General features: G+C 38.7%; 1 protein-coding gene across 2 annotated transcripts in view; it reads right to left on the bottom strand.

Moving 5' to 3' along the window:
• Positions 1-8800: 8800 nt before the first annotated feature.
• The window catches only part of PLPPR1 (phospholipid phosphatase related 1), a 456773-nt gene continuing 453597 nt past the window's right edge, over positions 8801-11976 (bottom strand). For both annotated transcript variants that reach the window (XM_030194307.1, XM_030194308.1), the window contains one exon: positions 8801-9923. In XM_030194307.1, the coding sequence (XP_030050167.1) occupies positions 9891-9923 (33 nt within the window). In that variant the 3' untranslated portion in view covers positions 8801-9890. The remainder of the gene's footprint in view (positions 9924-11976) is intronic.

Raw genomic sequence — 11976 nt, 5'->3', positions numbered from 1 at the left:
TGTGTGTGTGTGTGTGTGTGTTTGTGTTTGTGTGTGTGTTTTTGTGTGTGTGTTTGTGTTTCTGTGTGTGTGTGCATTTGTGTTTGTGCATTTGTGTTTGCGTTTGCGTTTGTGTGTGTGATTTGTGTGTTTGCGTTTGTGTGTGTGTTTTGTGTGTTTGCATTTGTGTGTGTTTGCATTTGTTTGTGTGTGTGTTTGCGTGTGTGTGTTTATGTGTGTGTGTGTTTGTATGTGTGTGTGTGTGTGTTTGCGTGTGTGTGTGTGTGTGTGTTTGTATGTGTGTGTGTGTTTATGGGTGTGTTTGTATGTGTGTGTGTGTGTGTGTGTGTTTATGTGTGTGTGTGTGTGTGTGTTTGCATGTGTGTGTGTTTGTGTGTGTTTATGTGTGTATGTGTTTACGTGTGTGTGTGTGTTTGCGTGTATGTTTGTGTGTGTTTGTGTTTGCGTGTGTGTTTATGTGTGTGTGTGTGTGTTTGTGTGTGTTTGTGTGTGTTTATGTATGTGTGTGTGTGTTTGTGTGTGTGTGTGTTTGTGTGTGTTTATGTATGTGTGTGTGTGTGTTTGTGTGTGTGTGTGTGTGTGTGTGTTTGTGTGTGTTTGTGTGTGTGCGTTTGTGTGTGTGTTTGCATTTGTGTGTGTTTATGTTTGTGTGTTTGTGTATGTGTTTGTGTATGTGTTTGTGTGTTTGTGTGTGGGTTTGCGTGTGTGTGTGTTTATGTGTGTGTGTGTGCGTTTGCGTGTGTGTGTGTGTGTTTGTGTGTGTGTGTGTGTTTATGTGTGTGTTTGTGTATGTGTTTGTATGTGTGTGTGTGTTTGTGTGTGTGTGTTTGTGTTTTTGTATGTGTGTGTTTGTGTGTTTGTGTTTGTGTGTGTGTTTTTGTGTGTGTTTGTGTGTGTGTGTTTGTGTTTCTGTGTGTGTGTGCATTTGTGTTTGTGCGTTTGTGTTTGCGTTTGCGTGTGTTTATGTGTGTGTGTTTGCGTTTGTGTGTGTGTTTTGTGTGTTTGCGTTTGTGTGTGTGTTTTGTGTGTTTGCATTTGTGTGTGTTTGCATTTGTTTGTGTGTGTGTTTGCGTGTGTGTGTGTTTATGTGTGTGTGTGTGTGTGTGTGTGTTTGTGTGTGTTTGCGTGTGTGTTTATGTGTGTGTGTGTTTGTGTGTGTGTGTGTGTGTTTATGTGTGTGTTTGTGTATGTGTTTGTGTGTGTGTGTTTTTGTGTGTGTGTTTATGTGTGTGTTTGTGTGTGTGGGGGGGGGGGGATTGCGGGTGGCTTTTGTGGTCGTGTGGTTGGGGAGTTAGCCAGCAGTCTGTAGCGATTCCTAGGCAGGGGAGGAATACGGAAACACTCCCCCTGCCTGGGTTGTTGTTTGTTGGAGGGGGTTGCCAGTTGGTAGGGGTGCCTTTATGGATCCCTTTACTCTCTGTGTTCCGCCCTCGAGGGCGGGGCAGGGAGACATGGTGAGTTGGATGGCTTCACCACCATGAACTTACAAACTGTTTAGGGATTTTGCAGATGGCTTCAGGAGGTTGTCTTCAGAATGTTGAGGTAGCGTTTTATGTACAGATGGGGCGTGGCTGAGGGCGGGTCTATGAGTGAGGGTGACTGGTCCTAGCCTATGAAGACTACAGGATTTTTGTGCTTCTCTGTCTTGGAGTGAGCTTCAGAATGTTCAAGGTGGGATTTATTAATATAGATGGTTTCCTTTTGGTCTTGTCTCTGCTCTCCTTTACCCAAGTCTCATTACAGGAACTATCATCTGTGTATGCGATTGGTTAGACCAACTCCACAGATGGGGTATATCACTATCAAGAAATACCCCCACCTTTTCCTGAAGGAAAAGACGTCATTATCCTGAGTTTCTGTTGTGTACAGGAAAAGATGTTCTAGTCATTAAAAATTACTCAAGCACATTGGGAACCACCAGTTTCCACTTCTCTAGAAAGAACACAAGACCTGAAACCACCCCCCAGGGCAGTACTTTCTAGGGCCTCCTGCCTTGAATCTATATAATATTTCCTGTCAGTATAAAGGTACCTGGGAGGTTACTTACACATAGGTTCAGAGACTTCTTTCTTTTTTGATGTATCTTGCTTACTTACCACCCCATCCTCCTATCCTTCCCACTACCTGGATTCCTCTCTGAAATCAATCCATTCCAGGAAGGATATCATTTTCAGATTAAATATGATGCACCACATGATGCTTTAAATGATATAGAATACCATGTTCTCACTTGGCATCTATTTCCTAACTTGTTTCTAATTACTCCAAATATCCAAATTGCTCTCCGTTTGTGGCTAACCACACACATACTCTCAATACTTGGTTTAATATGCGGTCAGTTAAACCTCAAGCCAAGCAATCTCGACCAAGCATGAATTATTGGAAACAATTTTAAGTGGCACAGGAACTGCATTGGGTGCAGATGTGTTCCATAATAAGATGGGATCCACATCTAACATACTTCTGATGGTTTTACCTCACAACATATTATCAACTAGGAAAAAATGCCCGTTTCTGAGCGGAATGAAACGGGCACTAGCAAGGGGCCCCCTCCCTCCGTCCCTCGAAGCTACTTGCCTTATTCGCTGTGGGCCGTTTCGGCCCTCGAGTGTCAATAGCTCCGCCCTCGACGTCATGACATTTTGACGCGAGGGCGGTGCAGACACTCCAGGGCACACCGGATATCTCGGGCGCCTCAACTTCCATGGAGGCTTCAGAACGTTGGGGTTGCCTTTTATATATATAGATGAGGCATCCTCTAAATTATCCAATGTAATTGTAGATACTTTTGCTCTTATATCACCCATTATAGAACGGAAATTTGTGACCTTAGTACTTGAATAATATAGGTTGGGAAGGAATAGTTCATGGGCTATGGCCTGTGATCAAATACAGATTGAGCTTATTACTATCTTAAAAGAAATTCTGATCACTTCTAAGTTAGGCCACTGGCCACCATCCCTGGTTCAGACAGCTAAAACCAAATTGCCTGAATTTGCTATAGCCGACCTTGAGCGGTGGACAGTTAGTGTTCCAGTCTGTTCACCACATGGATGCTCTATCTGTATTTCCATCCCATGGTCAGGACAACACACTGTTATTTACCCTGTTGTTAACATTGGTGTACAATTCGATAGTATACATGTGTGTCCTTTTCCTGGTCCTGCTGTAAGCCTAACTTTCTGTAAAATACTTTTTTCCATGTCACATCTGTGTGTTCTATTATTGTGCTGCAAAACCCACTGCCACTAAGTAGTTGACTCAGGACCAGAGGAACCCAGACTCAGAAGAGAGCCAAAGCTGATATCAGACTTCTGGGGACCCTAGACCATAACAGACACCATGTTTTTATGTTTGTACATATTTCTCACTCTAGACCCAACTAAAGTCTTCAAAATTAGTCATTTAGATAAAACAATGATTAAGGAAATTTATGGTATAAAATGTCTTTAAGTTGCCTTTCCCCATACCACTCTTCAATCTGGCATCAATTAATTACTAATTTGCAGATATATATCCTGTAACCTGAAAGACTACCCGAAGCAGCTTAATAGGAATGACTCAGCATGGGTTCAAGAAAAACAAATCGTATTTAAAAAAATAAGTACATAATGGTGTGCTGATTAATATACACCTTTTTTCTAAAACAGAATACCTAAATTTAAGTACAGAGTAAAAACACATTAAAAGGGGTGCAAATAAAATCAGCCTTTATGAAAAGGACCTGACAAGGTCGCTCATGTCTTGGCTAAAAAGTCTGCTTCAGGAGTCTAGAAAATAACACATATACATACCACAATTAAATTCATATACAAATAAATATTATTAAATTTTAAATACAAAACAAATAAAAGCTGGATCCAGCATTTTTTGTATTTAATATTTAATAATATTTATTTATTTGTCTATGAATTGTAAGTGTAAATACCGGTGCCTAAGTTAGGTGTGAAGCAGGTATATTCTATAACCGTGTGTAAACTTTTGGAACTCCCATGACCCGCCCATTCCATGCCCTTAATCACATCCCCTTTTAGCAGCACACATTAGAATTTACATGCACCAGTTTACAGAATACGCTTAGCAAGTAGTGTGCATAAATTCTAATTAATGCCAATTAGTGTTGATAACTGCTTAACATCCAATTAGCACTGATTAGCTTGTTAACCAATTAGGTTATGCACATTGTTATGAAATACACTTTGAGTTCCGCATGGAAATCTCAGCATGATATATAGAATCTAGGAGTGTGTGTGTAAAACTACACACAATGACAAGAAGGTATGTACTTTATCACAACCCATATGATGAAGGGTGGAGTTTTCGTAGATCATGGGTGGAGTTGCTAGCAAGTATAAATGTTTGTGGCTTCAGTCTTGCCATGATTCTGCTGTTTTTACCCAAGTATTTTGTAAAGCCACATAGCCTATTTAATAAAGACATGTGATGCCTATCTTTCATCTTGAGTGAAGTGGTGAGGTAGTTGTGCTAGCCCACTTTTAAAGGTAATAAATAGAATAAAACAAACCATAGAAAAGAAAATTAGATGATATCATTTTTATTGGACTAACAATACATTTTTTGGTTAGCTTTCAAGGGTTATCCTTCTTCTTCAGATCAGAAATGAGCAAATGATGACAAATAACAGATATAAGTGAAACGCAAAAGCATTCCAATGACAGTCTCACAGGAATCATAAAATTCTACTGCTTTGTCACCCTTCTATCAACCAACCATCTCTCCGTGTCTCTCACCCACCCAGCTCTCCCTGTTTCTCACCTTACCCACCCCACCCTCCTCCTGTCATTGGAATGTTTTTGTGTTTCACTTACATATTCTGATATTTGTCAACATTTACTTATTTCAGATCTGAAGAAGAGTTACCTTCGAAAGCTAATCAAAAAATGTATTGTTAGTCCAATAACAAAGGTATCATCTTATTTTCATAAGTACATAAGTACATAAGTAGTGCCATACTGGGAAAGACCAAAGGTCCATCTAGCCCAGCATCCTGTCACCGACAGTGGCCAATCCAGGTCAAGGGCACCTGGCACGCTCCCCAAACGTAAAAACATTCCAGACAAGTTATACCTAAAAATGCGGAATTTTTCCAAGTCCATTTAATAGCGGTCTATGGACTTGTCCTTTAGGAATCTATCTAACCCCTTTTTAAACTCCGTCAAGCTAACCGCCCGTACCACGTTCTCCGGCAACGAATTCCACAGTCTAATTACACGTTGGGTGAAGAAAAATTTTCTCCGATTCGTTTTAAATTTACCACACTGTAGCTTCAACTCATGCCCTCTAGTCCTAGTATTTTTGGATAGCGTGAACAGTCGCTTCACATCCACCCGATCCATTCCACTCATTATTTTATACACTTCTATCATATCTCCCCTCAGCCGTCTCGTCTCCAAGCTGAAAAGGCCTAGCCTTCTCAGCCTCTCTTCATAGGAAAGTCGTCCCATCCCCACTATCATTTTCGTCGCCCTTCGCTGTACCTTTTCCAATTCTACTATATCTTTTTTGATATATCATATCTATGTTTTTTAAAATTTCTATTTATTACGTGAAATAGGCTAGAAAATTAATCTACACATGAGTCTCTAATGCTGAAACTAATGCCTTACCATGTGTAAATGAAGTGATTTCACTTGCATAGTAAATAATATGCTCTTTGCCACAGCACTGGGCCAATTCAGGTTAAAAGTACATGTCTGAATTAAAGGTCATACATTAATTCCTTGTTGGGAAAGCCAGGAAGAAACAACGGCTTTCACAAGTCTACGAGGGTAATATTGGTCTATGGACTTTTTCTCCAGGAACTTGTCTAAAACCTTTTAAACTCAGCTATGCTAACAGCATTGACCACATTGTTGTGCAATAAATTCCACAGTCTGAGTGAAAAAGTACTTTTCACAGTTTGTTATAAATGTGCAAGCTATTGGGTTCATGGGGTTCTCCCTCCTCTTATACTATTTGGAAGGGTAAATCATTCCTTATTTACCTATTCCATTTCAATCATTCTTATAGATTTTTATCATAACTCCTCTTAGCCATCATGTCTTCAAAGTCCTAATCTGTTTTTTCATTGGAAAGCCATTCCATCATCTGTCATTTTGGTTGTTCTCTATAGTTCCAACACTTTATTGAAATTTTCACAAGTACAACAGAAAACATAACATCCTAATCTATAAAACACAATGGGACTGATATTCAAAATGATTTAAACTGCCAGGAGTGGCTGGGGATATCCCTGTCTGGGGATAACGGGGCATTTTCAGCAGCATTTAACTGGCTAGTGCCGATGAAAATGCCTCAAGACAAAACCGGGTAAGAGTCAGCACTGATACCGATTTTCAGCACTTCACTGGATAAGACAACCATATAAATAAAACCGTATAAAATGCAGTTCTTGATAGCCAGTTAAGTGTTGAATATTGCACTTAACTGGCTATATTTTCACCAGCGTAAGATAAGGATGGGTAAACCACCTAGGTGGATGAATAACAAAATCCCACAACACAAATGAACAAAAAGGAAGAGTGGGAAGTGGACCAATGACTCCAGAGACTGGGACAGTAGGGTCAAACCCAAAAAACGTTATTACAGACTCGACACAGATCCGTGTTTCAGCCACAGGCCTGCCTCAGGAGTCTGTGTCCAATCACAGTAGTCCAGCTGATTTGAATGAACCTTTCATTTACTGCTGTGCTGATGGTTCTTATTTTCAACTCCACTTCCCAATTTCCACAAACAAAGTCTGAGACTTGATGAAATACTGAAGTTGCAACAGCTTCCAGATCAATCTCTAGCACTGGATATATCTGTACAAATTTTCTGGTATATACCTTCTGAGATGTATCACAACATATGGGTGCAAACAGTGAAGAAGCAACAAAAAGGAACTCACAGTCCTGCAGTGTGGTTGCATCAAACACTGCTAAACAAGCCCACTATTCAAATCAGCTGGACTACTGTGATTGGACACAGACTCCTGAGGCAGGCTTATGGCCGAAACACGGATCTGTGTCGAGTCTGTAATAAAGTATTTTTGGTTTGACCCTTCTGCCTTGGTCTCTGGATTCATTGGTCCACTTCCCACTCTTCCTTTTTGTATATTTTCACCAGCTTCATATACCCAGAAATTCAATGCCGGAGCCCGGGCATGGCCCAGCATTGAATTTCTGGGTATAATACTGGTGATGGTCAGCAAAATGCTGATCACCACTGGCAAATATCAGACCCAATATGTCCTTCTCCATAGTTGTGGTATAGTTTTTTTAGATGTAGTGACCAGAATTCTACACAGTACTCAAGGTATGGAGTTACCATGCCTTGAGACACAGGCCTTATGATTTACTCCATCCTTTTTATCAAATAATTACTATCACTGTATTTGCCTTTTTTGGCTACCATCACAACACTGAGCTGAGTGATATTCAGCAAATACATATACACCCCTGCATGTTCTTTAAGGTATCTTATAAAAGAGTCGGCAGAGCCTCTTCAAAAATATGACCAGAACTGACCACATCTCAACTGGGATATCTGCATTCCAGCTCAACATTCTATGTAAAATGATGGAGTCTGTCAAACACCTTTTGAAAATCCAGATATGCCATATCAACTAGGTCACTCATCCACACATTTATTATTAACACCTACACCCAAAATTCTTTGCTTGCATTCAAAATGCTATATATCTTTTTTTTTTCTATCTCACCAACATCCACATTTCCTTACTGACCACACCATCAAAACCCTTTTCTGCATTTTCACTACTTCCTGAGACTTCTGTAACCTTAACCTCATCGGTCTGTTGTTATGACAGTCTTTCTGTCTATCCATCATCCTTATGACCAGTACCCCTTCATGATATATTTACTTTCAACTGCTTGTTCATATCTATCAGGGCATTCGCTCTGCAGTTCTCATCTCATCTCTCTTTCTGTCCCTTCTCAATGTCCTTCATTGATTAGGCAAGCTACCTCTCTCTGTGCACATCGCATGGCTCTCTATTTGCCCACGTTATGTCCTATTTAGAAACCCACATCTTAGAAGTTGCTTTTAAATCCAAAATTCCTGACGCATCCTTCTCACGTTAAGGAGATCATTTTAGAAGTCTTGCATGTGTAATTAGCATAATTTACACATGTCAGTTGTACATGGGTGATTTTAGAATGCCACTACTTAAAGAGTTAATAGGAGGCGTGTCATGGGTGCTGCCTGTCACTTGTCCTTGAATATCGGGCAGGGAATTTCAAATTGCCTCTTCCATTTATAATTGCTGGCACTTATATGAGGAATCTGCTTAGCGATGCTGGTCTTTTTCTCATATTGATGTTGTACATGCCAGTAAATGCATCTGTACAGCGTTGCATACGTCTTGTAGCGCTATAGAAATGATAAGTAGTAGTAGTAGTATTTGCCGGACCCATATCTGTTTTACAAAAGGTTCTGTATTTGACAGAGCCTTTGAGGAAATGTGAATGTCCTGATCTGGATGTCCCAATTCCCAAGTAAAGCCCTTACACACAAAGGGGCTTTAAATATGTTTCATTGTAACACTTAAATGATTACTCAAAATTATTTGCATTATCTATGTGGCTCAAAATGGAAATGTTAAGCAATAGTAGCAGCTGGTCATCATATTCTTGTTCTGATAAACTATCATTTCTCATGGTTAAAAGACACACACACACACACACACACACACACACACACACACACATAAACACACACACAAAAAAAAACACAGAATCCTTGATGTGTTTTGCAATATTTTTTGTGTCAGAGTTTTTTCCAGTTGATAAAAAAGTGAATTTACAAAAAAAAAGTCAATGAGAATGAAATACGAATATGTCAGATAAATATTCCAACATTTGAAAGACAAGTTTCTTTCTTTAAAGAGGGAAACCTTTGTTGTCACCATGCTACGCAGAAATGAAAAATGCAGTATGTCTTCGGATAGTCGAAAGCCACAATGTGAAGCCTGCTACTTTCTTTTCTTTTGTTATAAACATTTTTAACAATATTGTATAAACTGTAAATATCACTTTGATCATATAAATTTCCAGACAATAGCATTTACAAAACACAGACGTAAATCCTATGAATTGTTAACAGAACAGACATCAGAAAGAGTAAGTAGGGGGGTAAAGGGAAAACAGCCACAAAGTTTTGCTTCATAGGACAATCCAAAACATATCAAAAGTTGTATTCTAAGTCCAAAGGAATTGTGTAGGTTATAAATGTTTATGGTAGCCCAGAGATTTATTTTAAAAATTGGCAAATGTTTCCAACTGATGCCACAAAGTAGATCAAGTTTAGATTGCAATCTTCATTATCATTAAAATCATTCATACTGTCATATACTTATAAGAAAAGAATGATATCCATTATTTTTCCCTTAAACATTTTCTGGAAACTAGCACTATTCCCTCCCCCACACCCATAAAACTAACCAATGTTCATTCATGGTTCTTTTGTATATACATTGGTACAAAGCATCTTTTATCTTGCAATAACTGGTTTATGAGAAAGTACATTATTTTTTACTTAAATGCATATAAAATCAAGAAAAGAGAAATCCATTTACAAATATCACATGACAACATCAACAATTCAATAGATGTTCTTTGAGTGCACCAGTGAACAAGAAAAGTTTTTTAACTTGTTTTTTTTTAATTCTGGCATAAATATATTAAAGCTGACAAAAAAAATCTGGGCAAGCTACAACACTTCATACAAAAAAATGTGCAAAACAGCAGCCTCTAACTAGACATAACATAATACTTCTTTTCACAGTTTGACATGTAGGAGCTGTGTCTTGCAAGTTGTTTGTACTGGAGGGTAATAAAAATGGCTACTTTCTCCTTCTTTCTTCCAGCTCAGGTCACTTCTGTCATGGAGGTGGAGTGATTCTGCAGAAGCAGTAAGAACACACAGAACAGAGTGCTTTCAATCAGCATGTTTCAACTAGAACATAAGAGCAGCCATACTGGGTTACAACAAGGTCTATCTAGTATTTTTGCTCTATGCAATTGGAGAACAATCAGTTGCTTCCAGTTCCCACTATGATATATCAAAATAAATGCTTTTCTTTTTGACAAAATCATAAATCATGTGTAAATGTTGTGGCCTGGCAGGGAATACAGGTTACATGAGTTATTTACACTCTTCTGTACTGAAATACTAGGAAAAATCAGATGGTAGTTAGAAGATGGATGTCAACTCACAGCCCCCAAAGTGCCATAGCACTATCATGATATGGCACCTGTGATTATGGAAACCCTTTTAAGGTTGCAGTCATTGTTCCCTATAAGTTTTTTTTAGGACATTTATGGGTGTGCTCTATTCTTAGTCACATTTTTGCAAATGAGCTGCAGCAGTGGTGGGTCACTCCCTCCTCCAGCACTTGGTCCCTCTTCCTCTCCTCCTTAAATTCCTAGCACCTGCCTGCCACTTTTCTGTCCTCCACTCCCCCTTCTCCACTGTCATTGCCATAACAAGTTCCCATCTCTATCTTAATTATATTTTATTGAATTTTAATCATATTTTACCCTTTAGGTTTTCTTTGACTTTATGTCAGGCTCGTGGTGTGTTGCCTTGATGTTGTTGTAACACCAATATTCTACAAGGCCCCTGAAGCAGGCATCACACTAACACATGCTGGGCATCTTTTATAGATTTAGATTAGATTTTATTATTTATAACCCACCCTTATCCAGGGCAAGGTACAATATACATACATAAAAACACATAAACCATACAAAACAAAACATATAAAAAATAAAAAACAGAATCTAACCTACATCCAAATTCATGGACAGGCATTCCAAGATGTTCAAAGTATCAGCCTTAGACTTCACCAGCATAAGCAGAAAAAGCCAATCACATGAAGTATGTCTTTAATTTATGCTTAAATGTCAACAAATGAGTCTGATGCTTCAGTCCAGCTGGAAGCTGATTCATTCATAAGGCCCAGCAATCGAAAAAGACCCTTCTCTTATATGGTATTATAATAATAACAGTGGACAGTTGTCCTGCTGTGTGGCAGTACTTTTGGACTTCTGACAGCCTACCATATTGTACATACCACATATTTTATTCAAGTACATAAGAAAGCCATGCTGAGTCAGACCAAAGTCCCTTAAGACTAGCACAATAGTGGCCAGTCTGGGTCACAAGTACTGGCAAATCCCAAAAATCGGATCTATTTCTCATAGCTCATTTCCAGGGATAAGTGATGGAAATGAGACTGTGAGAAATTTGGGAGCTCATTTTCATAGTAACATATCATTTATCATTTATTAAACTTGTTATACCGCTTAGGTGCATGCAAAAAAATGGTTTATGATTAAAAAAAGTTAAAAAATAAAAGGGACACCACTTGTAGAAAGGACAGAAAAAACTAACTTTACCATTCAAACACAATTCCAACCATACAAGAGACGTAACCAGCAACAATCAAACAAAATATTATAAATTCAAACAACCAAACCCATCCCTGTCCTCTGTAGGTCTATGTGCTTTGAAAATGAGTCTCTTTATCAAATTATATTTTAAATTGATAGAATAGGACTTTTCCTTCATTTGTTTTATTTATTTATTTGAGAGACCTGATATATTGCCAATTACACCAGGTGGGTGCTGCTAAGCGGTTTTCAAGGAGTTAAAGTAGAAAAGATAAGACAGAGAGAGGGAAAAATTAAACATGAAGGGAAAAGGGCCAGTTGGAATGTAGGTGGTGAAGTATTAGGTGGTAAGGTGGATCAAAGTATTTTGAAATAACCAGGTTTTAATTAACCACCACAGTTCAAACGGCATGTAGTTCCAAAGAAAGCGCCCTATATAGCTGAATGCTGTTTGTTGAGTTACGTTGAGCTAAAATTCAGTTGGTGGCAGACGGGATAGGAGAGCTTAATGCAAAGAATGAAAACAGCATGACGGAGAATATGGAATGAAAAGATTAGA

The sequence above is a fragment of the Microcaecilia unicolor genome, chromosome 2 (assembly GCF_901765095.1).
Source record: "Microcaecilia unicolor chromosome 2, aMicUni1.1, whole genome shotgun sequence".
Classification (NCBI taxonomy): Eukaryota; Metazoa; Chordata; class Amphibia; order Gymnophiona; family Siphonopidae; genus Microcaecilia; species Microcaecilia unicolor.
Note: the sequence above shows the minus strand (reverse complement) of the source record. Positions and strands in the feature narration are given on the sequence as shown.